The sequence below is a fragment of the Pan troglodytes genome, chromosome 23 (assembly GCF_028858775.2).
Source record: "Pan troglodytes isolate AG18354 chromosome 23, NHGRI_mPanTro3-v2.0_pri, whole genome shotgun sequence".
Taxonomy (NCBI): Eukaryota; Metazoa; Chordata; class Mammalia; order Primates; family Hominidae; genus Pan; species Pan troglodytes.
In genome coordinates, this window is record NC_086016.1 from 46711681 (window position 1) to 46738000 (window position 26320).

The 26320-nt window shown below is 56.7% G+C and overlaps 1 protein-coding gene across 6 annotated transcripts in view; it reads left to right on the forward strand.

The window, feature by feature from the left end:
- The window catches only part of PRR5 (proline rich 5), a 69322-nt gene that overhangs the window by 36895 nt on the left and 6107 nt on the right, over window positions 1–26320 (forward strand). For 5 of the 6 annotated variants that reach the window (XM_054675650.2, XM_003317296.5, XM_063807691.1 and 2 more), the window contains 3 exons: window positions 8980–9060; window positions 19657–19705; window positions 20988–21045. In XM_054675650.2, the coding sequence (XP_054531625.1) occupies window positions 8980–9060; window positions 19657–19705; window positions 20988–21045 (188 nt within the window). Of the gene's footprint in view, window positions 1–8979; window positions 9061–19656; window positions 19706–20987; window positions 21046–23983; window positions 25423–26320 lie in introns of those variants that run through there. The other variant, XM_016939369.3, reaches the window with a different exon arrangement.

The following is a 26320-nucleotide window of genomic DNA, read 5'->3' on the forward strand; positions in this document are numbered from 1 at the left end:
CCCAGCCTCTTTTTTGTTTTCTTTTGAGACGGAATCTTGCTCTGTCACCCAGGCTGGAGTGCAGTGGTGCAATCTCAGCTCACTGCAACCTCCACCTCCCGGGTTCAAGTGATTCTCCTGTCGCAGCCTCCCTAATAGCTGGGATTACAGGCGTGCACCACCATGCCCAGCTAATTTTTGTTTTTGTTTTTGAGATGGAGTCTCACTCTGTCACCCAGGCTGGAGTGCAGTGGTGCAATCTCAGCTCATTGCATTCTCCGCCCCCACAGGTTCAAGCAGTTCTCCTGCCTCAGCCTCCCAAGTAGCTTGGATTATAGGCGCCCACCACCATGCCACCATGCCCAGCTAATTTTTGTATTTTTAGTAGAGACAGGGTTTCACCGTGTTGGCCAGGCTAGTCTCAAACTCCTGACCTCTGGTGATCCGCCTGCCTCAGCCTCCGGAAGTGCTGGGATTACAGGCATGAGCCACCACACCAGGCTCCCTCTCCTTTCTCTTGTAAAAACACTAGTTATTGGATTTAGGGCCCATCCTTAGTTAAGGATCATCTCCAGGTCCTTAATTAAATACCGCTGCAAAGACCCTAGTTCCATCAAGTGTAAGGTTTGCTCTGTCATGAGAACTGAGTCATTGATTGATTGATTGATTCATTCATTCATTCGTTTATTCATTCATTCATTGACTATGCCAGCACTGGGCTGCTCAGGGCATAGATTCAGCAGAGAACAGCCTCCTGGAGCTTAGAGTTCCCAGAGGGAGGCATTGGTAAATAAACAAGGAGGTAAGTAAATGCAGGTGGGCTTGGTGCTGGGAGGAAAGCAAACCGGGGGCCCTGGAGTGCTGAGCATTTCGCTGGGGTCTGCCTTCCATTCTTTCCTCCACGGATGTTGATCCTGTAGGTGTGCAAGAAATGTTTGGTTTTTCTCTTTTGAGAGAGGGTCTTGCTCTGTCACCCGGGCTGGAGTACAGTGGCACAATCATGGCTCAGGCAGCCTTGACTTCCCAGGCTCCAGCGATCCTCCCACCTCAGTCTCCCAAGTAGCTACAGGTGTGTGCCATCACACCGGCTAATTTTTTTTTTTTTTTTTTTTTTGTATTTTTGGTGGAGATAGGGTTTCGCCATGTTGCCCAGGCTGATCTCGAACTTCTGAGCTCAAGCAATCCACCTGCCTCAGTCTCCCAGAGTGCAGGGATTACAGGCATGAGCCACTGCACTTGGGCCAGGGAATGTTTGTAAGGGAGCTATGGATGCCCGGCTGGCCTGCCGGCCGGGCCCCCCTTACAGAACATAAACCAGGACTGCAGAGCTTGTTTCCTGAGTGCCCACTCCGTATTTATTGGTCAGGTTTTGCCCCTAGCCTGTGACAGATCTGCCGCCCAGTGCCAAGGTGGCAGAGATGTGTCCCCGTCGGGCTCTCCCAGGCTGGTGGGATGACAGATAAAGACACGAAGGCTGACCTGCCATACCCCTGGCACCCCCATCCTTATCCCCTTCCTTCCTTCCTCCTTCCTCAAGGGCCCCTGTCCCTGTTCCCTGCTAGCTCCCAGGCAGCTCCAGTTCACTCCTCCCTGGGTCGGGCCCCTGTGCCCCTACGGGGCTTCCAGCTATGAAGGCCGTGCTCTTGGGCTGCAGGGTCAAGGTGTACTTTCACATCTTCCCGCTTGAGGAGGAGGAGGTGGGACAGGAGTGGCCGGCCACTGGGGCGTGCCCTGCAGGCAGAGCTGAAGTGGCCCCAGGGAGGGTCTGTGTGGGGGAGGGCCTGCACGCCAGCCTCAGGAGCCAGGGCATGAGGGTGCCCTGCTTGGAGGCTCCGGCAGGGTCAGGCGGCCCGGTGACCCCTGACTAGGCCCCAGCTGCCAGCATGCCCTTGGCAGGCTCTGTGCTGGTGCCCTAGGCCTGGCCCCAGCCTCTGCCTCCTGGCAGGGATGCATCTTGCCATCCCCTCCTGCCTCCCCCAGCCCCAGAGGCTCTAGAGAAACTCCCAAAAGATGCCCCAGATCCAGAGCAGGCCCCAAAATGCCATGAGGGCACGTGGGGGTACCAAGCCCTCTGAGCCAGTGCCCCGCCAGTTGCCCTCACTTCTGTCTGGAGATCCCCAGCAGGGCTCACCACTGCAGAGACCCCAGCTGGGGGTGGGAGGAGCTCCCCAAGCCCCACCCCTGCAGTCCACCCCAACACAGACCCCTCCATGTGTTTGGGCCAGAGGGCCTCAACCATGATGGGACACTTCCTCCTTGCCAGGCCTGTGTCTCCCAAATGCTTGAGGCTTTAGAGAGCCGGGCCCACCTTCTGCTTGAAGTGGAGGCCTAGGCAGGCAGGAGTAGTGCGTGGCCCCAAGATGCCAGCCTCGTGCAGGGCCGGCGATGATTCACTTCTCACTCACTCCACACAAATCCACCTCCAAGGCTAGGGTGACTGTCTTCAGCCTACAAATGGGGAAACCTGGCCGGGCATGGTGGCTCATGCCTGTAATCGCAGCTACTTTGGGACGTTGAGGCAGGAGAATGGCTTGAACCCAGGAGATGGAGGTTGCAGTGAGCCGAGAACACGCCACTGCACTCCAGCCTAGGTGACAGAGCGAGACTCCAACTCAAAAAACAAACAAACAAAAAACAAATAGGGAAACCGATGCCAGAGGAGGAAAGGCACTCAATCAAGATCCCCTGCTAATGTCAGGGTCCGGGGTCTGAATCCAGGTCTAACATGGGGCCAGGACACAGTGACACATGTGGGTTCATGTCCCAGCTGGGGCCAGGACTAGGTGGGTGTTGGTGGCAAGAGCTGGCTTCCATAGCTAGGGTCAGAGCACAAGGGCAGGGCCCTAAAGGACCTTGTCTGCACTCCCTGGTCCTGGACAGGAACCAGCTGAGGCTGTGACCACTCCGGCCACCTGCCCCAACCCCGCACCCGTGTCTCCCCCAGCAACACTGTGCTCCCCATTACACAGCAGTAGTACCACCTACACCCTGACCTGTACTGGGCCCTATGGATGAGCTTTCATTCCCCACAGTAACCTTTAAGGTGAGCTCAATACTCCCATTTTGCAGATGAGCAAACAGGCTCAGAACGGTACAGGGAGGCCAAACGCGGTAGCTCATGCCTGTAATCCCAGCACTTTGGGAGGCCAATCCAGGTGGATCTGAGGTCAGGAGTTCAAGACCAGCCTGGCCAACATGGTGAAACCCCGTCTCTACTAAAAATACAAAAATTAGCCCAGCGTGGTGGCGGGCGCCCGTAGTCCTAGCTACTCAAGAGGCTGAGGCAGGAGAATCACTTGAACCTGGGAGGTAGAGGTTGTAGTGAGCTAAGATCATGCTGTTGCACTCCAGCCTGGGGGACAGAGTGAGACTCTGTCTCAAAAAAAAAAAAAAAAAAAAAAGGTACAAGGACTGCCCAGGTTCATGCAGTGAGTTGGGACGGAAGCTGGGATTCAACCCAGGTCTCACCGGAAGCACGTGCTCATGGGGGTCTCTGAAGGCCAGAGGATGTTGGCTGAAGCCTCCAGGCTGGATGGGGGCCTGGGGCCAGTGAGGGGGCCTGTGTTCGGCTCCCCACCACCCCTGCTTGTGGCTCCCCACCACCCCTGCCTGCTTGCTCTGGGTCCCAAGCTCCCTGCCTCTCGGAAGCAGCCTGGGCAGATTTCTTGCCCTAGTTCCCAGAACCTGTGACTCTGAGGCTTTATGTGTTGAAAAGGACTTTGTAATCACAAGGGTCTGTGTGAGGGAGAGGCGGGGGTAAAAGGGATAGAGATGCAGTGACGGGCACAGAGAGCTTGGAAGGTGTCACGCTGCTGGCTGTGAAGATGGAGGAAGGGGCCCCAAGCCAAAGAATGTGGGCACCTCTGGGAGCTGGAAAAGGCGGGGACAGGTATTTCTCCCCCCGCCCGCGCCTCCAGAAGGAACGGCCCCACCAACACGTTGATTTTAGCCCAGGGAAACTGATTTAGAACTTCCAGGCCAGGCGCAGTGGCTCACACCTGTAATCCCAGCACTTTGGAAGGCCAGCGCAGGCGGATCACCAGGTCAGGAGTTCGAGATCAGCCTGGCCAACATGGTGGAACCCCATCTCTACTAAAAATACAAAAATTATCCAGGAGTGGTGGCGCGCACCTGTAATCCCAGCTCCTCTGGAGGCTGAGGCAGGAGAATCGCTTGAACCCGGGAGGCAGAGGTTGCAGTGAGCTGAGATTGCACTGCTGCACTCCAGCCTAGGTGACAGAACGAGACTCCATCTCAAAAAAACAAACAGAGAAAAAGAACTTCCGACCTCAGAACCGTAAGGGAACAAATTTGAGTTGTTTTCAGCCACCGAGTTAGGGGTAATTTGTTATGGCCGCCACGGAAACCCACACACTGAGCTGCTCTTTTCTCGCGTGTGTGGTGGTACACCACCCTGACCCCCTACCCGCCGCCCCTCCCAACCCGGCCTCATGCTGGGGAGGTGGAGGGTGGAGGTGGGATGTGAGGCGGGTAGGCACGCAGCCAAAGGGAGGCCATGGGTGCGGCACTGTCCCCCCACGGCCTGTTCTGGACAGACAGGGCCCCCAGGTCAGCCCCTAGGGCCTCAGCCCTTCTCTTCAGCCCAAGGCCCAGTGGCAGCAGATCTCAGCACTGCCAGGCAGCATGGAGCCTCCCTAAGGGTCCTCCCCTTCTCTCCCTCACCTGCACCCCCCCAGCGCTCAGGAGGGGCTGGCCCCCCTGCTGGGACTTGGCCTCAGGAGGACTTACCCTCCTGGGATGTGAGGCCCTGCCCTGGGAGGGCACTGCCTGCTGGGGCTGCGGGGGGCTTCCTAGAGAAGGCGGTCCATATCTGGACAAGGGAGGTCATGGGCCGTTTCCACTCAAGCCCTCACCCAGAAGCCATGACATTTACACATGCCCCAACTGGGCCCGTCTTTGCAGGGCCCAGAGGGGCAGCTGGGGTTTCGTTTCTGTTTTGGGAGATGACAGGTCACATGAGACCCTCCCACCCTCCTCGCCCTTCCTCTGTCCCTGACTGGCCCGCAGCGAGGCTTTCTTGTTTACCAAACACCCTTACCCCACCTTCTCCCGAGGGTTTGGGTGGGGTGGAGAGGAGCAGAGGTCCTGGGTGTGGGGGAGGGGCCTCTGCGGGTGCCAGGCTGTGTGCCTCTGTGTCTTCTCCTGTAATCTGGGGGCTGGTGGTTAGGTGACTGAGAAGCCACAGAGTAGGTGGGCCCAGGCTGGGTGTGGCCAAGGTGTGGTAGATACAAGCCTCTCCCTGTAGCTTCACAGAAAAGGCCGCAGGGCAGGGCAGGGCAGGGCGTGCTGACCTTACAGCACCCCGGGCAGTCGGCACTGTACTGAGAAGTCCATTTTCCAGATGGGGACACTGAACCACTGAGTGGTTAGGTGGTAACTCGGCCGAGTTACCCAGCCCAGAAGTGTAGTTCAGAGTCCACAGAGGGAGCAGGCAGGGGTGGGGAGTGTGGGTGGGAGAACGCCCAGGGCGAGGAGCCCAGGAGAGGCTCAGGCCTCCGCGGAGGGAAGGGCGTGCCACGGCGTTCGCGGGCAGGTGTTCGCGGGCAGGTGTTCGCGGGCAGGTGCTCGCTGGGCTTTGCTCTGTGCGGCCAGAGTGTGAGGCCAGGTGGGGCGTCGGGAGGTCTAACCGTAAGCCAGGTAGACACTTCCTCCCCCAAAAAGAAGTAGCTAGCTTTCCCACACAGCTGCGAGGGAGGGCAGGTGAAGGGCGAGCCCCAGGCAGAGGGAACAGCAGGATGGAGGCCCCGGGGCAGAAAGAAGCCAGGGCAGCTCCAGCCTGGGGCCTCAAGGGGGTAGTGAGGAGGGCAGTGTGAGTGACGCCAGACCCAAGAGGGCCACAGGTCAGAGGGAGAACCTCGTCCAGAGGCCCCACGGTGTAGGGTCACCTCTGGCAGGGTGACCAGAGTGGGCTGGAGGTCCCCAGGGGAGTTAATGAAAAGGAAGGAAGGACAGGCTGCTCAGGGCAGGTCACTGAGGACAGCAGGGCTGAAGCCTGGGGCCCACTGCGAGCCTTGGAGGCCCTGGCTACACCGCTGCACTGTCCCCTCTGCCTGAATTGGGTCCAGCAGTGGCTCCACCGTCCGCTGTAAGGGAGGCCTGGGCTCCAGGAGAGAACTTGGGAAGGCGCCCCTGAACCTCCATCCAGGGTGTGGGGACAGTGGCCAGGAGTACCTCCACCCGCCATATCCCAGAGGCTCTCCCAGCAGATGCAGGGCTGGGTGGAGGCAGCCCTGGCATCTCCACTGCCTCCAACCCACCCCAACAGCTGCCACAGGGCTGGGAGGGTGTATGCAGCTGCCAGGATTGTAGGGTGGTTGCCGTTGGGGGACAGCTGGTTTCCTAGCAGACTTCCCTCGGGATTTTCAACTTTTTTTAGTCTGAAAATGGGGGCGGGGGGCAGCTCTACTGTGACATAGTTGTGGGGCTGGGGCCACCCCGGGGCTTCTCACAGGGGAGCGTCATCCCAGCCATGAGGGGATGACCAGCCACCAGCCTCTCCCCTGGGCTGGCTCATCCTTCAAACTCTCTGGGGGTGGCGCTCTCACAATTCCTGATTTACAGACAGGAAACAGAAGGTAGAGAGCCCGTGTCCCCAGACACGGGACTAAGGAGCATTCCGGTGCAGTCGGGCACCCCAGGCCAGGGATACGTATCTGGCGTGATCTCGGCCGGTGCCCGCTGAGAAGCTGATGAAGCCCTGGGCAGAGCTGGATCTCAGCCTGTGGCCGGGCCAGGCCAAGCACCAGCTGTGGAACCTGGCACAGCCCCCATGCTGCTCAGATCCTCCTCGAAGCATGTGGGATATGCGGCCTGTGACCCTGCCCTGCGCCAGCGAGGACAGGGAGGATAGGGAGACAGGAAGCCCTGGCCAGTCCTGGCTCCGTGTGGGGACGCTGCCTGGGAGAAGGAGCACAGGGGAGTTCAGGTGCACAGGGGCCCAAGATGCTGGCCGCTCTATGACCTCCAGCAGAGGACTTAGCCACCTGGGCCTTGGTTTTCTCATCTGCAAAATGGGTGGCCAAGTCCCAGGGAAGGGTAGAGTTAAAGCAGATGAGGACGTTAGGAGCATGGTGGCAGCTGCCTGCTTTGTGGTGTGGGCAGCATCTTGTGGACAGCTGTCCCCTCCAAGGTGAGAAGTGTGGTGCTGGTCTGCCATAGGAACCTTGGAGCTGCAGCTAGGTCCTGGGTGGGAGGTGGCTGTTGTACCCAGATCTGGTTCTCACCCTGAGGACCTCGTGGCCAGCAGCAGGCACTCATGACCAGGAAAGTGAATCAGCAAAGTGCTAGTGGAGAGTCTGCACTGGGAAGGGAGGGGCCGGGGGTCAGAGGGCTTCTTGCAGGTGATGGCCTCTGAATCAAGATGAATAGCTGCTTGCCTCATGGATAGGGACGAGAAGGGCCTTCCAGACAGGAGAAGCAGTTGCTACTAAGACCCAGAGATGTGGCACTACCCGGACGGTCCTGCAGTCTCTGGGGTCAGAGCTCAGGATGCCCGGGAGTATGGGAAGGACCATGTCGGGAGGAGCCTGGATGCTGCCTGCAGGACCTCAGGCTGTGCCTGCTGGGCAAAGCCCTGGGCAGGGAAGGAACTGCAGCCTCCACAGAGGGTGGATGTGGTGGAGAGGTAGGAGGCCAGCTCCTGTCATCCGAGGTCCAGGCAAGCCAGGAAAGGGTACGGGGAGAGCTCTAGGAGGTAGAAATGGGCTAGACTTCTCGACCTCGGGTGATTCGCCCACCTCAGTCTCCCAAAGTGCTGGGATTACAGGCGTGAGCCACGCCGCTCGGCCTAATTTTTGTATTTTTAGTAGAGGCAGGGTTTCGCCATGTTGGCCAGGCTGGTCTTGAACTCCTGACCTCAGGTGATCCACCCATCTTGGCCTCCCAAAGTGCTGGGATTACAGGAGTGAGCCACCGCACCTGGCCTGGTTTTGGTTTTTGTAGAGGCAGGGTCTAACTATGTTGCCCTGGCTGGTCTTGACCTCCCAGCCTCAAGCAATCCTCCTGCCTTGGCCTCCCAGAGTGCTGGGATTACAGGCGTGAACCGCCATGCCCGACTGCCACAGCTACCTTCACATCACAGCAGTCACGTTGAGCAGTTGTAACAGAGACTGGTGACCCAGGAAGCCTAAAAGATTTGCTTTCTATCCCTTCACAGAAAACGTTTGCCAGCTCCTGCCTTAGAGAGTTTTGTTTCGTTTTGTTTTGTTTTTTTGAAACGGACTGTTGCTGTCGCCCAGGCTGGAGTGCAGTGGCGCAATCTCGGCTCACCGCAAGCTCTGCCTCCCAGGTTCATGCCACTCTCCTGCCTCAGCCTCCCGAGTAGCTGGGACTACAGGCGCCCACCATCGCGCCCTGCTGATTTTTTGTATTTTTAGTAGAGACGGGGTTTCACCATGTTCGCCAGGATGATCTCGATCTCCTGACCTTGTGGTCCACCCACCTCGGCCTCCCAAAGTGCTGGGATTACAGGCGTGAGCCACCGCGCCCGGCAGCCTTAGAGAGTTTTACAAACAGGGGCAGGAAGCATGAGGGGGTCGGGAGCCCCACAGCTGGCTAGGGACGCAGTGATGCTTCTGAACTCGGGGTGGCCGTGGAGGTAGAGAAGGGGCAATAGTCCACAGGACTTGGATGTGTTGGGGGGTGGGAGAGGCGCAGGGGTTTCCTGGTTTCTGGCCTGGGCAAGGTGGGGGTAAGAACCCAGAAAGGAAGCTGGCTGAGGTTTGGCCACATAGTTTGTGCAGAGGACATGGGAGCAAGGTCCTGAGGCAGTGACCAGAGGGCATCTGGTGATACAGGCTGGGTTCCAGCAGGGCCGGGCTGGGGGTGCAGGGCCTCGGAGTTGAAGTGGGTGTGAGCAGGGTCCTGCAGGGATGGCGATCCTGCCCTTCTAGGAGAGAGGGAAAGAGGAAGGGGGCCTGATGGGCAACCAGGGGGCTCTCAGACCTCAGGACCACAGTGTTCTCTTCCCTCTGCCCACAGCATCCACAACGGGGTGATCGCCGTCTTCCAGCGCAAGGGGCTGCCCGACCAGGAGCTCTTCAGCCTCAACGAGGGCGTCCGGTGAGTGCCTGTCCCACCTTGGGCCAGGGTCCTTGAGTGGCAGGGAGGGCTAGGCCCAGAGTCGAAGGCCCCAGCCAGGCCCCTGACCCGCCAGCCACGCCTGTGCTTCCTCCCCTAGAGGCCATCTGTCAACAGGAGAGCGAGGCCCAACTTAGCAGTGGCCGTGGGGCCAGGACGTGGTTTCCCGAGCTGCCATGTGGGCCATGACCTCCACAAACCACTTCAGGCCTGGTGGCCCTGCGCCCCCACAGCCCCAGAGAAAGTTCTTCAAGGGGAAGCAGGGCGGGACTTGGACAGCCGCTGGAGATGACGCTGACGGCCCCCACTGGTGCTGAGCATCGTGAAGGATATTTATTCTGTTAAAGAGGAAGGACCCACCTGCCTAATGACGGGAGTGTTATTCCCGGAAAAGCAATTCCAGCCCTGCCAAACACCCCTCGTTTCCTGTGAATGGCCGGGAAATGAGGATTGCGAAGCAGCAGGCTGGACACACACCCACCAAGCTGCTGCCCCAAGCCAGGTGGCAGGAGCTTCAAGGGAGTCTAGGGTTGCCGTTTGTAGTGGAGGAGGCCAAAGCTCAGAGAGGTCAAGTGACTCGCCCCAGATCACACAGCTGCTCCAAGGAGGCAGTTCCCAGCTCTGTGCTATTTCCTTTGGCCCTGACCGTGTTACCTTGTCCCTGTGTCAAAAGAATACTGGCAAAATAGGCAGTCACCCTTCCCCTTGTTATTCAGGAGAAGAGTCAGTGGACTGGCCAGACTTTCATACGCAGGCGCCCCCCTCCACCCTGTGTGGCAAAGCTGAAGGGGCCCTTACATGTGGGTAAACTGAGGCCCAATACATGCCGCTTGTTCAGGGTGTCCTTCTTTTCTCTGGCTTATCTGGCCCACCCCAGGTGGGGCTCTGGGAGCTCATTTTCCTGATGAGCCTCTGCTTCAGGAAACAGGAGCCTAAAGGATCTGCCAGGGGGCGGGGTGGGGGGCAGTTTGGTTTGGTTTTTGAGACGGGGTCTTGCTCTTGCCCAGGCTGGAGTGTGGGGGTGCAATCTCAGCTCACTGCAACCTCCGCCTCCTGGGCTGAAGCAACCCTCCCACCTCAGCCTCCTGAGTGGCTTGGACTACAGGTAGGTACCACCACGCCCGGCTAATTTTTTATTTTTTGCAGAGATGGGAGTCTCACTACCCAGGCTGGTCTCGAACTCCTGGGCTCAAGCCATCCTCCCACCTCCGGCCTCTCAAAGTGTTAGAATTACAGGTGTGAGCCACCATGCCCGGCCAGCTGGGTATTTAAACAACAACAAAAGGAGTTACTGTTAAATTTACAAATCCAGCAGCAGGCACAGTCCCCAGCTTTGGACATCCTTCTCCCCTGCCCCTCCTTGGCGTGAACAGCATTGGTAATTGGCTGATTCTTGCTGCTGCCTCTCCACAGGGCTGACACAGAGCAGGCGGCCTCCCCAGGAGTGTGTGCTGGGGGTGGGGGCACAGAGAAGCTGCCCTGGGCCCCAGGCTTCCCTCGCCAGCCCCAGGATTCTACCCAAGAAATGGGTAAAAATCGGGGGCTGTGTTAAACTGTGAGCCCCTGGACAGTTAGGTTATTTGGGGCAACTTCTTTTTAGTCAGTTCAGAATGAAGTGCTGGAATGTTTAAGGAATAATAGCAGGGTCTTTTTACTGAAGCCTTGCTCTGTGCCAGCCTTAGACCAGGAGTTTTTCACACCAAACCCGTCCATGGCCTGGAGCAGTGGCTCTTGCCCGTAATTTCAGCACGTTGGGAAGCCAAGGTAGGGGGATCGCTAGAGGCCAGGAGTTTGAGACCAGCCTGGGCTGAACATGGCAAGACACCTTCTCTATTAATATGTGTTAATGTTTTTTTAAAAGTAAATTAAAAAAATACTCATCCACTCTTCACTGCAGCCCTGAGGAGTAGATGCCTTGTTATCTCCATTTTACAGGTGAGGAGACTGAGGCAGAGAGTGGTTGACGTGGGTTGCTTGAGGTCACAGGGCTAATAATGAATAGAGCTGGAGCTCAAGCCCCTGACATCAGGGCCACTGGGTTGTTCAGCTTCTGCCCTACCCCAGCTCTTCTGGACAGTGTGGCCACATTAAATTCAGTGACATTAGCCTGGGCACAGTGGCTCACCCTGTAATCCCAGTACTTTGGGAGGCCGAGGCAGGAGGATTGCTTGCGTTCAGGAGTTCAAAACCAGCCTGGGCAACACGGCGAAACCCTGTCTCTACCAAAGATACATAAAATTAGCTGGGCATGGTGGCAGGCGCCTGTAGTACCAGCTACTCAGGAGGCTGAGGCATGAGAATCACGTGAGCCCGGAGGAGGAGGTTGCAGTGTGTCAAGACTATGGCACTGCACTTCAGCCTGGGTAACTGAGTAAGACCCTGTCTCAAAAGAAAAAAAATGAAAGGACTTTAATTATACATTAAATCCATAATTGGTCACTAGCTTTGATCCAATGAGAGAGTCTGTTACTAGAGACATTGATTACACCAGCCTCCAAATGGTCCCCCCTACCCTTTTTTTTTTTTTTTTTTTTTTTTTTTCGAGATGTAGTTTCACTCTTGTTGCCCAGGCTGGAGTGCAGTGGTGCGATCTCAGCTCACTGCAACCTCCGCCTCCCGGGTTCAAGCGATTCTCCTGCCTCAGCCTCCTGAGTAGCTGGGATTACAGGCACACATCACCACACCTGGCTAATTTTTATATTTTTAGTAGAGATGGGGTTTCACCATGTTGGCCAGGCCGTTCTCAAACTCCTGACCTCAGATGATCCACCCGTCTCAGCCTCCCAAAGTGCCGGGATTCCAGGCGTGAGCCACCATGCACGGTATCCAGGAGATTTTCATCACCCCAGCAAGAAAGCTTTAGCAGCCCCTCCTCATTACCCTTTCCCCAGCCCTGGCATTGACCACAGACAGCTTTCTGTCTGTGGATGTGCCTATTCTGGACATTCCATATCAATGGAGGTACAGCAGGTAGCCCTTCACGCCTGGCTTCTCTCACTCAGTGCAGTGCTCTTGAGGTCCACTCAGGGAAGAGCACTTACCCCTGCTTTGCTTTTTTTTTTTTTTTTTTGAGACGGAGTTTCACTCTTGTTGCCCAGGCTAGAGTGCAATGGCATGATCTCGGCTCACCACAACCTCCACCTCCCAGGTTCAAGCGATTCTCCTGCCTCGGCTTCCTGAGTAGCTGGGATTACAGGCATGTGCCACCACGCCCGGCTAATTTTGTATTTTTAGTAGAGACGGGGTTTGTCCATGTTGGTCAGGCTGGTCTTGAACTCCCAACCTCAGGTGATCCACCTGCCTCGGCCTCCCAGAGTGCTGGGATTACAGGCCTGAGCCGTTGCACCCAGCCTGCCTGCTTCTCTTCTTTTCATGCCATGTCATATTCTATCGTGTGTATGGAAAGCACAGCATATGTGCATCCACCTCGGCTGATGGACGTGGGTTCTTTCTACCTTTTGGCTGTGATGAATAACGCTGCTGTGAACATCTGTGTGCAAGAATTTGTGTGGATGCATGTTTTCATCTCTCTTTTTTTTTTTTTTTTTTTTTTGAGACTGAGTCTTGATCTGTCACCCAGACTGGAGTGCAGTGGGGCGATCTTGGCTCACTGCAACCTCCGCCTCCCAGGTTCAAGCGATTCTTGTGCCTTAGCCTCCCGAGTAGCTGGGATTACAGGTGTGCATGACCACGCCTGGCATGTTTTTATATTTTTAGTACAGACAGTGTTTCACCGTGTTGGCCAGGCTGGCCTTGAACTCCTGACCTCAAGTGATCTGCCAGCCTCAGCCTCCCAAAGTGCTGGGGTTACAGGCCTGAGCCACCGCAACTGGCCTCATTTCTCTTAGGTTCATATACCTAGCAGTGGAATTGCTGGGTCCCATGATGACTCTGTGGTTATCTCTTTGAGGTACTCTTTCCTTTCCCACAGTGGCTGTACCATTTCACTGTCCCACTTAGCAGCGTATAAGCAGGGCAGGAGAGTTCAGTTTGTCCACATTCTCACCAGCACATGTTAATTTCCAGTGCTTTCATTCCGAGAAGTGGCATCTGTTTGTGGTTTTAATTTGCATTTCCCTGATGACTGATGATGTTGAGCATCTTTTCAGGTGTTTATTGGTCATTTAGATATCTTCTTTGGAGAACTGTCTGTTCCCATCCGTTGCCCATTTTTCAGTTGGGTTATTTGTCTTTGTATTATTGAGCTATGAGAGTTCTTTATATATTGTGGATCTAGAGTCTGTTAGATACTGGTTTGTAAATCTTTCCTCCCATTCTGTGAGCTGTCATTTCACTTTATGCCTGTGTCCTTTGAAGCACAAAAAGTTTTGATTTGTATAATGTCCAGTTGTCTAGCTATTTTCTTGATCCTGTCCTTTGATCACCTTTCTTCCTCCTAAGGTACAGAAATGAACACACTTTGCATAATCATTTTTTTTTTTTAAGAGACTAGGTCTCGACTTGCTGAAGAGCAGTGGCATGAACATAGCTCACTGTCGCCTGCACCTTGTGGGCTCAAGTGATCCTCCCACCTCAGCCTCCTGAGTAGCTGGGACTAAAGGCGTCCAATACCAAGCCCAGCTAATTTTTTATTATTTTTATAGAGATGAGTTCTTGCTCTGTTGCCCAAGCTGGTCTCAAACTCCTGGGCTCAAGCAATCCTCCTGCCTCAGTGTTGGGATTATAGGCGTGAGCCGCTGCACCTGGCTGAGAAAACAAGAAAAAAATCTTAACAAATAAGTCACTGTCTGTCCAGAGGGCTGCGGATTTAAGGACCCAAACCTCTTTTTATCTTGATGGCTTTGGATGACATTATCCCTGACATGTCATTGTTATGTGACCCACCCTCTTAGACAGAATCTGAGGCCCTGGGCGCCCTCGTTGTGCTCAGCCGTGAGGTCCGTTTCCCCTGTGCTTAGTGGCCTGGGCTGCTATGTGCCGCCTGTGTTGTCCCTGCAGAATACAGCCAGGGTGTCTGTCTGGGGCAGCCTCTCTTCTAGCGTCCCATGTGGCTCATACTGTTCTGCCTTTGAGCGTCAGAAGCGTGCATCTGAGTCCTCAGGTTAGCGCAGGAGTTCATGGACAGGAGCTGGGGCCGCCTGCTCCCTGCAAGGCCTCTCCTGCTGGCTCCTGGCCAAGTCACAGATGATCTGTCCCTTCCCAACTCCAGCACCAGGTCCTGCTGGCCTAGCTGCTCCCAGGAAGCAGCAAACTCCCTGGATGGGGTGTCCCAGCCTCTGCTTTCCGGCCCTGCAGACCCTTCCCACAGCTGTCTCTCTTGAGGCTGACATCCCAGGTACACCCAGGCTGTCCCCTCTGTGGCCTGCTAGCCCCTACGGCCTGGGATTTGCTGCAGCTTCATCCCCTGGGCTCCCCTCCTGTGATTTGAGGACATCCACACCCCCTCTTCTCCCTCCCTGGCATGGTGTCCTCTATTCCTAGCATGCATGGGGCTGGCTTGGGGTTCCCCTTAGGGAGTAGTCCCCTCCCACTGTCAGGGAGCCCATGCTCAGCTCAGCTCAGGCCAGGTGGCCGTGCCCGCAGCCTGTCAGCAGCAGGTCTCACGTGCAGGCCAGAGGTGCTGTTTGGATTTAAGCTACTTGACTTTGAAGTTTCCCACAATCCCGGACTGGGCAGGCCCTCTCTTCGTATTCTGTAGGAAGGATGCCTGTTTTTCATCTGCAGGACTAGGGCTCCAACCTTGGGTTCCCTGATCCAGCCTTTGACTTCAACAGTGCACTTCCAGAGCCTCAGTCTCCCCATCTCTGGAGTGAACATGGTTCCCATCTTGTAGGGCTTTTGCATGGCTGGAGTTGGTGTGCGACCCCTCCTCTGCCTGGAAGGGGTCTCACAGGTCAGGAATCAGGGGAATCCAGGTGCTGGCAGCTGCCAAGTGGAAGTTGCCCGTCCGTTTAGCATTCATCGTGAGCACCCACTACTTACACGCTTGAGAGGTGGACGAGGCCTTCGGCAGCATTCCTGGCCAGGGGCAGTGGGTCCTGAACTGGCCACTCATCCTCAGCCTGTGGTCAGTTCAGATCTGAGGCCGTGTCTGTGCTCTCACTGGGGTCCGGGAGAGTTGGTGGGCACCGTGCAAATGGGGGGATGCTCAGCCAGTGATGCCCCTCACCCCTGCCCAGAGAAGGAGTGCGCTGAGTTCATTCAGTGTGAGCTGTTGGGTGAGAGGAAATGTCAGAGGAGGCCAGGGGAGCTGGAGAGGTGGCCAGTGGGTTGGAGCCACCCCAGGTAGGGCTTCGTTAGGGCCTCTCCGGGATTTCCAGCCGTTGTGAGCCGAGGGGCCATTTGGTCCTGAAGGAGGCATTCATTTGTTCACTTATTCCTTCGTCAGCATTCACGCCCGCACTCATCATGGGCAGGGAGAGGACCAGGAAGGCTTTTCTGAGCTCCAGCTGCTCCTGATCCCAGTTGACCCCCAGGACCCTCTGTTACCGGTGGAGGGTGTCCAGGTTCTTGGCGCTTTGAACAAAGAATTGAACAAAACACACAAAGCAAGGACAGAATTAAGGAACAAAAGCAGAGATTTATTGAAAAAGAAAGCACACTCCCCGGGGTGGGAGCAGGCAAGCAGCTCAAGGGCCAGGTTACAGAATTTTCTGGGGTTGAAATACCCTCTAGAGGTTTCCCATTGATTACTTGGTGTACACCCTATGTAAATGAAGTAGTGGCCCACAATCAGTGTGATTGGTTGCAGAAAGCGACCAATCAGAAGCTGAAGTGAAGTACCCTATGCAAACATCTGATTGGTTGTGGAAAGTGACCAATCAGAAGCTGAAGTTACAAAGTTATACTCCTATGCAAATGAAGACTTGGCCCAACCAATTGTGGTAGGGGACGAATCAGAGGTCCTTGCAGTTTTTCATCTGCCGTGCAGAAAAGAGGGGTTGCGAAGGAAGTAGCCTCTGGTCCTTTTGTTACTTGGGCATGGAATATTGGGGTCTTCCTTTGGATTTAGTTCTAGGAAGTCAGTGTGAATTGGCCTTAGGTTCCCTGCCTCCAGACCCTACTCTCCTGCCTCACCTCCTGCTGTATGTTCACATGGATCTCAGACCACAGACAAGGGTGCCGAGGCCCAGACAGGGGAGGGGTCTCGTCCAGAGTCACATGGTGTGCTAGCAAGCACTGGGGCCTGCCCTCCAGCCCTGACTTGCTGAGCAGACGCCCTCGGGTTCAGCCTCATGCCTTCTATGAAGACCCTCCCTTCTCACCTGGTGCCCTGCTCTCTGGCATCACTCAAAGTGGCCCTGCAAGTAATGCCTGCGGTAACTTTGAGACAGATGCTGCGTGGACGTGGGGATCACTCCATGAGGTTGAGGTCACAGCTTGGTCCTTGGTGGACCAGAGGACAGGTCACGGGGACAGTGGGAGAAGGTTGGGGGGACTGCTGGGGCGGGGGCTGCCTCGGGGCACCATTGTCTGTGATCACAGGGTGAACCTCAGCCTTGTTAATGCCACTGCGCTGATTTCACAGTTGTGCAAGGGAGGATGTTGGGCCTCAATGCCAGTCCTGTTACTAAGGGAAGCTGCTGGCCAGGAGCAGGGCCAGGCTCCAGGGCTGGAACCACTCAGCTGCGCTGTTAGCCTGAACCTCAGCTTCCCCATCCGTGTAATGGGGACACTAACATCACCTGTCAGGTGGCTGTGAACGGAGGCCTGTGACTGGCCTGCCTCAGCACTGCCCACAGAGCTGTGCAGGAACGTTAGTATTTTGCCCTGTGCTTCCGTGCACCTGCAGTACTGCCCGAGCCCCAGGCTCCGGTGATGGCCAGGTGCAGGAGCGGGAGCCACCTCCATCCCAGCACCTGAGTGCCGGTTCCCTCAGCCCAGGCCACGTCTCTGGACTTCACTTAGCTCCCAGATCCCACACCCCATGGCATGGTGGGGGCAGCCAGCCCTGAACTGGGGTCCAGCCTACAGCTTCTCCAGGAATAAAAAGTACAGCCACCCCAAAAGGGCCTCTGAGGACTAGAGCATGCACTCACTGTGTATGGGGGGATGATTATTGCACCTCCACCAGCACCCCCAGATCCATGGTTAAGAGAGCTGACCGGAGCAGGAACAGGAGACTTTGTCACCCTCCAACTCCTGGTGGCCAGGGGCACAGTGAAAAGGGTAGGCAGCTTGCAGGAAGCAAGCCTTATTTGGGCTTTTTTTTCCCAGCATGTTGCTTTTGAAAACTCCAGCCAGTCCTCTCTTTGCACCACAGTGCAGGGCTTCCAAAATGACTACACATTGAAACTATGTGATCTTAGTAAACCACGGGGAAAATGACAATTGTTCCATAATCTTTAAAAACTTTTTTTTTTTTTTTTTTTTTTTTGAGATGGAGACTCGCTCTGTCACCCAGGCTGGAGTGCAGTGGTGCAATCTCGGCCCGCTGCAACCTCCACCTCCCGAGTTCAAGCAATTCTTCTGTCTCAGCCTCCTGAGGAGCTGAGATTATAGGCGCCCACCACCACGCCCAGCTAATTTTTGCATTTTTAGTAGAGACGGGGTGTCACCATGTTGGCCAGGCTGGTTTTGAACTTTGGACCTCAGGTGATCTGCCCACCTTGGCCTCCCAAAGTGATGGGATTTCAGGCATGAGCTACTACACCTGGCCAAAGCTTGTCAGAACATTGAAAGCTGTTGTACTATTGGTCTATTGGTTATAAACATAACCAACATATTTTACTGTTTGGTTGTAACCATACAGAGAAATGAAAAAGATTATATAGTAAAATGAATATTTAGTGCACTATAATTTAAAACACTGGGGCCAGATGCAGTGGCTCACGCCTGTAATCCCAGCACTTTGGGAGTCCGAGGCAGGTGGATCACCTCAGGTCAGGAGTTCGAGACCAGCCTGGCCAACATGGTGAAACCCTGTCTCTACTAAAAATACAAAAATTAGCTGGGCGTGATGGTATGCGCCTGTAATCCCAGCTACTGGGGAGGCTGAGGCAAGAGAATCACTTGAACCTGGGAGGTGGAGGTTGCAGTGAGCCAAGATCGCACCACTGCACTCCAGCCTGGGTGACAGAGTGAGATTCCATCTCCAAAAATAAAAATAAAAAATAAAACAGTGGGAACATAGTATTTTGAGCAGTGTTTGCCCGTTCAGAACATGATCATTTTTCATTGATTTGCTGCACTTCCATCTGTGTTGGCCAGTTGCTTTTTCTTGTATCCATTTTTACAGAATGCCACATGGGTTTCACACTGGCAGACAAGGAGGCAACACAGGTCACAATTTGCTGTCTGTGCATGAACTGCTGACAGATACTTAGGGACCAATCAGAGACTGACTTTGAAAGAAGTGTTGCAATTGGTCAGTGATCATTGTACACATCTGTTATCTACATTTTGATTTGTGGACTGGAGAGCGGGCAGCAGAGCTTGTACTTAACCAGGATAACTGAAACTTGTATGTATCAGAACCATGCAAAGAGAGGACTGCCTATAATTCAGGACTAATTAGAAAGTTTTCCTAGGCCGGGTGTGGTGGCTCATACCTGTAATCCCAACACTTTGGGAGGCCAAGGCGGGTGGATCACTTGAGGTCAGGAGTTCGAGACCAGCCTGGCCAACATGGTGAAACCCCGTCTCTACTAAAAATACAAAAATTAACTGGGCCTGGTGGCGCATGCCTGTAGTCCCAGCTACTCAGGAGGCTGAGGCAGGAGAATCGCTTGAACGCGGGTTCACCGCAACCTCTAGGTTGACATTGTGCCACTGTACTCCAGCCTGGGTGACAAAGCAAAACTTTGTCTCAAAAAAAAAAAAAAAGTTTTCCTAAAGGGAATAGCAACCTAAAAAGTAAGATTTCTGATGTATTTGGTTCAGAAGACTGTTGGGAGGTCATATCTGGGGCCTCAGCGCTGACAGTGCCTGTGTACTTTCAGCCTGGCTGGTGTGGAATGTGGTGCTCCCATTCTCTCAGGCCCTGGAGGTACGTAGGGAGGGAAGGAGGAATTGTCAGTGTTGAGTGCCAAGGTGGAGGTTCAGATCTCAGCTCTGGCGTGTCCCATGTGGACCTGGTCTGGTGTCTTGACCTCTGCCAGCCTCTCTTGCCTCCCCTGTAATAAAAGGGGAACCCCGGTGAATGCCTGCGGCTGGGTTAGTGAAGACTGAATGAGCTTCTCTGGAATAAAGAGTAAACACTTGGGAAGAAGCTCTGCAGGCGGAGAGAGGAGGAGCCTGTGGCATCCGGAATTTGGACAGGTGGAAGGCAGGAGCAAACCAAGTGTTGCAGGCCCAGCCCTGCCAGGTGTCTCTCCAGAAGGTGTGAGACGCAGAGGCCACTGTCTTCCCTCTGAGGACCCCTTGGCTTCCTCTGCTATGACATGAGTGCAGGGATCTAGTTGATGAGCTGCCACTGCGGACCATGGAGGCCCCGGTTGTGTGGCCGACCCAGCCCCTGCAGGTCTGGACAGGTGGGACCTGTCCACTACCCATGTTTTTGGGCTGGCTGAGCATGCTGATCTCCCCCTGCCCAGGAGGCCCCACCCCAGTCCCTGGGTCCCCCATGCCAGTGCCGTGTGGTCTGGGACTCACTCTTGTCTCACTTCCCACTCACAGGCAGCTGTTGAAGACAGAGCTGGGGTCCTTCTTCACGGAGTACCTGCAGGTAGGTGGGTCTTGCTCCAGCCAGGCTGGGTCTGCCTCATGAACCAGCCAGAAAGCACAGGGGCTCACCTGCCCCCGGGGGTGTGGAGCGCCAGCTCCCCCACTGTCTGCCTGCAGTTCCAAGGACCTGCCTCGTTCCTTATCTAGCCACGTGGAATGTTGTGGAGGTTAAATAAGACGAGGTGAATTCTTTTTTGAGATAGTCTCACTCTGTTATCCAGACTGGAGTGCAATGGCGTGATCCCAGCTCACCGCAACCTCCACCTCCTGGCTTCAAGTGATTCTCACACCTTAGCCTCCTGATTAGCTGGGATTACAGGTGCCCACCATCACGCCTGGCTAATTTTTGTTTTTTGTCTTTTGTTTTGTTGTTGTTGTTGTTGTTGTTGAGATGGAGTCTTGCTCTGTTGTCCAGGCTGGAGTGCAGTGGCGCGATCTCAGCTCACTGCAACCTCTGCCTCCCGGGTTCAAGCGATTCCCCTGTCTCAGCCTCCCCAGGAGCTGGGATTACAGGTACCCACCATCTTGCCCAGCTAATTTTTGTATTTTTGTAGAGACAGGATTTCACCATGTTGGCCAGGCTGGTCTCAAAACTCCTGACCTCGAGGTGATCTGCCCGCCTCGGCCTCCCAACGTGCTGGGATTACAGGCGTGAGCCGCCGCGCCCGGCCAATTCTGTACATTTCATATCGGTGGCATAACACGGCGTGGGGACTTTTGTCTGGACTCTTTCTCTTAGCATCAGGTTCTTTCTCATTGGAGCACAAGCCAGTGCTTCATTTCTTTGTGTGGAGATGGGCTGCATTTTGTGGTCCATGCTTTCATTGGCGGGTGCTTGGGTTGCTGAGACCACACAGCGTGGTTCTTGGCCGAGCCACCCCAGGCAGTGCGTCCAGGGTCCCCGAGGTAGGATGGCAGCTGACGGGCCCGGCCTTTGGTAATCAGAGTCACCTCTTGATGCAAAGTCCTTTCTTCACTGTGGGACATGCCAGGCTTCTGCCTGCCCAGCTGAGCCCAGTGCAAGGAGCTCTAGGCCCTGCCCGCCTCTCGGGATGTCCGTGTGACCACCTCCTGTCTCGTGACAACCCAGGGTTGGGTCAGTTGCCCTCCTGGATGAACTGATGCTCAGGCCCTGCAGCAGGTGGACTGTGGGACCTCAGCGAGTCTCCTCCCCCTTTAAGCCTTGGCTGCTCACTGGTGGATGGACTCTCGGGGGCCCTGCTGGCCAGGACACCCCAGGGCATCCACAAGGGCGGTGACAGCCCCTCTGTGTTTACCTTCAGAACCAGCTGCTGACAAAAGGCATGGTGATCCTTCGGGACAAGATTCGCTTCTACGAGGGTGAGTGTGGGCCCCTTGGTGGCCACTCTGGGCCATGCTGGGTCCTGGCTGGCTGCTGGACTGCTGGGCCTCGTGCTGGGGGCCTCTGGGTGCAAGGTGTGGCTCTCTGGTCCGGAGGGCTTGGAAGGAACACGTATGTATAGCCTTAGGGCAGCAGGGCCGAGATCCTTACCCAGAGGGGACCCTGGGAGAGGGTCTGCCCCCCGAACTTGCTGGAGCCCAGGAGGGCTATGAGACGTCAGGGAAAAGCCCCCTGCTTCCCCTCCCTGCCCACAGGACTTTCTGGCCCTAGTGAGCTCTGTCCCCGCAGCCTGGGAGAGCCCCTGTCCTGGTCTTTGGGAGTCAGAGGAGAAGTGGGTTAGGGCTGAGGTCACCGATACTCACAGAGGAGGGGACAGGGTGGGGGACTCAGCTGAATTTTCTCTGTCGAGGCTCACAGCCACCCACTGGGACCTTCAGGTTATTGTTCCTGAGTGGGAGAGCACAGTGATGATAAGTGATTTGCCCAAGGCTACAGTGCACATCAGGGGTGGGGGCGGGACTCAAACCCAGGTCTGCCTGACTTTAGGGCACACACCCTTTGCCCTTCTCATGGCCCGGAGGTCCCCGCCGGCCTCACTGTGCAGGTCGGGCTTCCCGTGGCCGAGAGCCTCGGGCGGCAGCAGCAGTGTGCGCATCCTTGCAGGAGCGAGCTGCCCTGGGAGCGGGGTCAGGTGAGGGGGTCTACTCAGTTCCCATGGATGCTGCTTTGCTCGGGCTGTGCTGGGATCGGGCCTGCGCTGTACCCGTGTGTTGAGCACCTGTGCACTGGGCACCGGGCATGTGCGTCCCTCCCTGCTGGACTGCCCCGAGTGTTTCACATCTACTAACTCCTTTGATTTCCGCAACCCTGTGAAGAAGCCACCGTTGTTAGCACTGAACGAATGGGGAAAGTGAGGCACAGTGTCCTGCCCAGGCCACACAGCTGCACCGTGGCAAGGCCAGGGTGCCAAGCAGGCCACCGGCTCCCGAACCCATACTCTTCACTCTGCTGCCCCAGGCTTCTCCTCCAGGTCTCCCTCTGACCCTGGGAAAAAGAGGTGTATTAGCCTACTCCACAGAGAAGGACACAGGCCCGGAGGCCTGGCATGTTCCAGGGGACCTTGGAGCTGCGTGTCATGGTCCTTCCTCACGTCCACTGAACATGTTGGGTGGGGCCAGCCAAGACAGGAACACAAAGAGAGGCCATGAAAACCATCAGACCGTCGGGGAGACATGGGGGTTCTGGGAAGGCTTCCTGGAGGAGGCAGCATCTAGATGGCAGGACAGAGCTGTGAGCATTTGGCACCTGAGGAAGATGGCCACCCACGCCCCTCGCTTGACGCGGCACATTCTGGTGGTGCCTGTACCTCCCACCAGATCTGGCCCAGGGGAGCCGGGGCTCTCGGAGAAGGGAGTTTTGTGTGGCTTGAAAGGAGCTCTGCCTGGCGCAGCCAGGTCTGCCAGGCCTCCCAGCAGGGGTGCCTGCCCAGCAGAAGGGGCAGAGGGCAGCCCTGGGAGGCCCAGCATCCTCTTCCGCCTCGCCAGCCCTTCCTGGCCTCCCCAGGCCTCAGGGACAGGCACTGGGCTCTACGCTGGGAGTCTGAGGCCCTGGCCTCCAGTTCCCATGTAGCTGCAGACACAGGGTTTCCTTTCCAGCCTCAGCACCCCTGTCTTAGCAAGGTGGGGTTGAACAGGCTCTGTCCACTTGAGTGTTCTCTACATGTCAGGCCCAGGTGACCTCTGGGGGCCCAGAGATGGAGGAGACCCTGGCCCTGCCCTTCAGGGACTCACAGCCCAATTGGGGACACAGACACGGACCTGAGGGTGACAGTTGAGTGTGATTAATGTCATTGTGAAGGAGTGTCCTGGGGAAGAAAGGGTTCATTCCACCTTGGCAGTCAGAGAGGGCTGCATGGAGGCAGTGGCCCTTGAGTAGGGCCTCAAAGTGTGGTCTGTTCAGGGGAACTTGTGGTCCCTTTTGGTCCCATGCAGTGGGGACATAGCCACCTCCACATCCTGATGGGGGGCCTCAGGGGCCTCCCCCTTCCTGCTCCCTACCCCTGCTTGGGTTCCACTGGGAGCTCTTCACTTTGAGCCTGCTCCTTGCAGCTGTCCCTACAGAGCCTCTACCAGAGGTGGGTGATGGCCCCCTGTGGGGAAGCCCCAGGACCTTGCCCCCTGCCCCTTCTCAGCCTCCAGGGAGGCCTTGGACTTCAGCCCCTGGGCAGAGCCGGTCCTGGAAGCGGAGAGCCTGGAGGAGTGGCCTTGAGGTGCAGGGCTGCCTCCCTAGGAAGGGGAGGAAGGCTGGACCGCGGCCGGGGTTGTAGTTTGATGGCCTCTGTGTGTGGCTTAAGGGAATCGGCTCCAGCTACAGCCGGGCAACTCCTTGGAAGCCAGAAACTTGGGAACTCCGGGCGGGAGCTCCTGGTCCTCTGCTGGGCCCTGGGATCTGCCGTCGCATATCCACCAGGGAATCCAAACCCGGTGTGGGTCACGTGACCCAGCTGTGCTGCCTTACACGCTTGCCTCCATGCCTGTGCCTCGGCCGTCCCCGCGCCAGACACCCTTGACCTGGTCCACCCAGCGCGTGGCTTTTGTCACTGCCCTGCGCTCCTCACTGTTCCTGAGTCTCCTGACGGGCTGAAACAGGGTTGTTCGTTTCCAGGGCCTGCACAGGGCCCTCAGCACTCGGATAAAGAAAGGAAAGACGGACACCAGCCTGCGCCCACAGCGAGAACCCCAGAGTGGGAGCCAGCGTGGAGCCAAGGCTACTGCGGGGCCGCTCGCCTGCATCAGCCCCTGCTACTGCCGGGCTGGAGCCAAGGTACGGCGCGCACACACCCGGCCCCGTCCTGCCGGCAGCAAACGCCTAGTGCTGTTTCATCTGAGCTTTCGACCTGCCCACGTGGGGACGTGTATCACGCCCCTTTCATAGAGGATGCCACTGAGTCCACCTGGAGGAACTTCCTGGGGTCGCCCCATACCTGCCTCCGACTAACCCTACTGCCCCACAGAGGGGCCCCCACAGGACAGTCCCCGGCAGAGAGCCCCAACAGCCACGAGGCTGCCCTTCCTGGCCTCTCGTCACCGTGTGGCTCCAGCTGGGGCCTGGATTCTGTTTTACAACATCTGCTTTCCGCAGCATTTCCGCCCCGTAGGCTGGAGAACAGCCTGCGCTGAGCAGAACGCGGGCCTGGCCGGTGCCCAGAGCCACCCCCCGGCCAGCCCGGGAACTGAGCTGCCTTTCTTCCTGCCGCGGCGGAGGGGAACTGAAGGGACTTTGTGTGTGGGCACAGTTCGGCGGGGCGGTGAGCATCCGTCCGTCCGGGGCATTCCTGCTGGCCCCCATCACCCTCAGAGCCAGGTGTGGGCTACCCGGGAGGGCAGAAGGCTGGCCACTGGGCTGGGAGCCAAAGATGGGACCCAGTCCAGCTCAGCCCCAGCCCCCAGGGCTGCCCCTGGCGGGGTCCCACTCCTAGTGCCCTCGAACCTACATGAACCTGGGGGCTTCTGGGAGTGGGGGCAGGGCCCAGAGAGTGAGAAAAAGGCAAAGGTCCCTGTTCAGCCTCCGCATTCCCATGGAAACCTCAAAGCAGTTCTGGCCGGGGGCGCAGCCTGAGAGACAGCCGGCAATGCTTCCCTCTTCACTCAGAGGCGCCCACACCAAGATCTCTCTCGCCAGTTGCTCGTCTGGCTTCCAGGGGACAGCAGAGGCCTTGGGGACACGTCCTTGGACTGTGCATCCCTGGACCCAGCAGCCCTCATCCCAGCTCCGCTCAGTCCAGGCAGAAAAGCCAAGGGTTCTTCACGTTGCCTCTCCCACTGGAACCCAGAGCCAGCTTGGGCAGCTGTCCCCGTCCCACAAGGGTCACTCACCCGGTGCATGGCACCGTTCCTCCCAAGGCCAGCAGAAATCCTGCAGAGCTGGTCCCGATGTCTGCTACCTACATATCTGTTTCAGAGACTCACCTGTCAAGATGTGTCCCCATACCACTACGTCTGGCAAGCCCAGCTCCTATAGCCAGCTTGGATGCTCCTCCTCCAGGAAGCCCTCCCTGCCTGACCCTCTGCACCCTCTTCTTCCTTCGACGTGGTGCTGCTATTGGAAGTGGTCTCCGTGGATCCCCAGACCTGACCACAGGCAGAGCTGGCCTGGCCCTGGGTCCTCTGGGCCACTGACTGTGGTGCACCCTTTCCTCAGAGGCTCAGCCTCTGTCTGCTTGGTGGCGGGTTGATCACCCCTGGCCACTGCCCTTATGATCCTGCTCAGTGTCCCACTTCCCTGTCATGTGATGGATGGGCAGCTGTTTGGGGCTCAGCTGGGTCCCCAGTGCCCAGCATCAGCGCCAGCACAGAGTAGGTGTTCTGTGAGTGTTTGTTGGAGGGGCAGATAGTGTGGGGGAAGGAGGGAGGAGGTCAGTGGGTAGATGAAATCAACTGCTTAGCCGGGTTGTTAGGAGGATCTGATGAGACTAGGATGTGAGTTGAAACTGCTGTGCCAGGCACACCTGTGTGGGTCTCACTTGTGCCAGGCGTACCTGTGTGGGTCTCACCTGTGCAGGTCTCCTGATGCAGGTCTCACCTGTGCTGAGTGTACCTGTGCAGGTCTCACCTGTGCCGGGTGTACCTGTGCGGGTCTCACCTGTGCCGGGCGTACCTGTGCGGGTTTCACCTGTGCCGGGCGTACCTGTGCGGGTCTCACCTGTGCCGGGCGTACCTGTGCGGGTTTCACCTGTGCCGGGCGTACCTGTGCGGGTTTCACCTGTGCCGGGTGTACCTGTGCGGGTCTCACCTGTGCCGGGTGTACCTGTGCGGGTCTCACCTGTGCCGGGCGTACCTGTGCGGGTTTCACCTGTGCCGGGTGTACCTGTGCGGGTCTCACCTGTGCAGGTCTCCTGATGCAGGTCTCACCTGTGCTGAGTGTACCTGTGCAGGTCTCACCTGTGTCAGGCGTACGTGTAGGGGTCTCACCTGTGAACGTCTCACCTGTGCCAGGTGTATACCTGTGTGACTCTCACTCGTGTGGTTCTGGTATGTGACAGAGGCCTGGGAATTGGCAGCTGTCATCTGCCAGGAGCAGACCCCGAGCCAAGTTCCCTGTGCCTTAGGCTCATTTCATGCCCTCAGCTCTGGGAGGCCAATCCCTTTACTGCCACATTTTATAAATGGAAGACTGAGGTTAAGCAGTGGGCCCAGGGCCATAGAACAGCTGAGCTGTGCAGCTGGACATCGACCTTGGGCAGGTGCTGCCAGG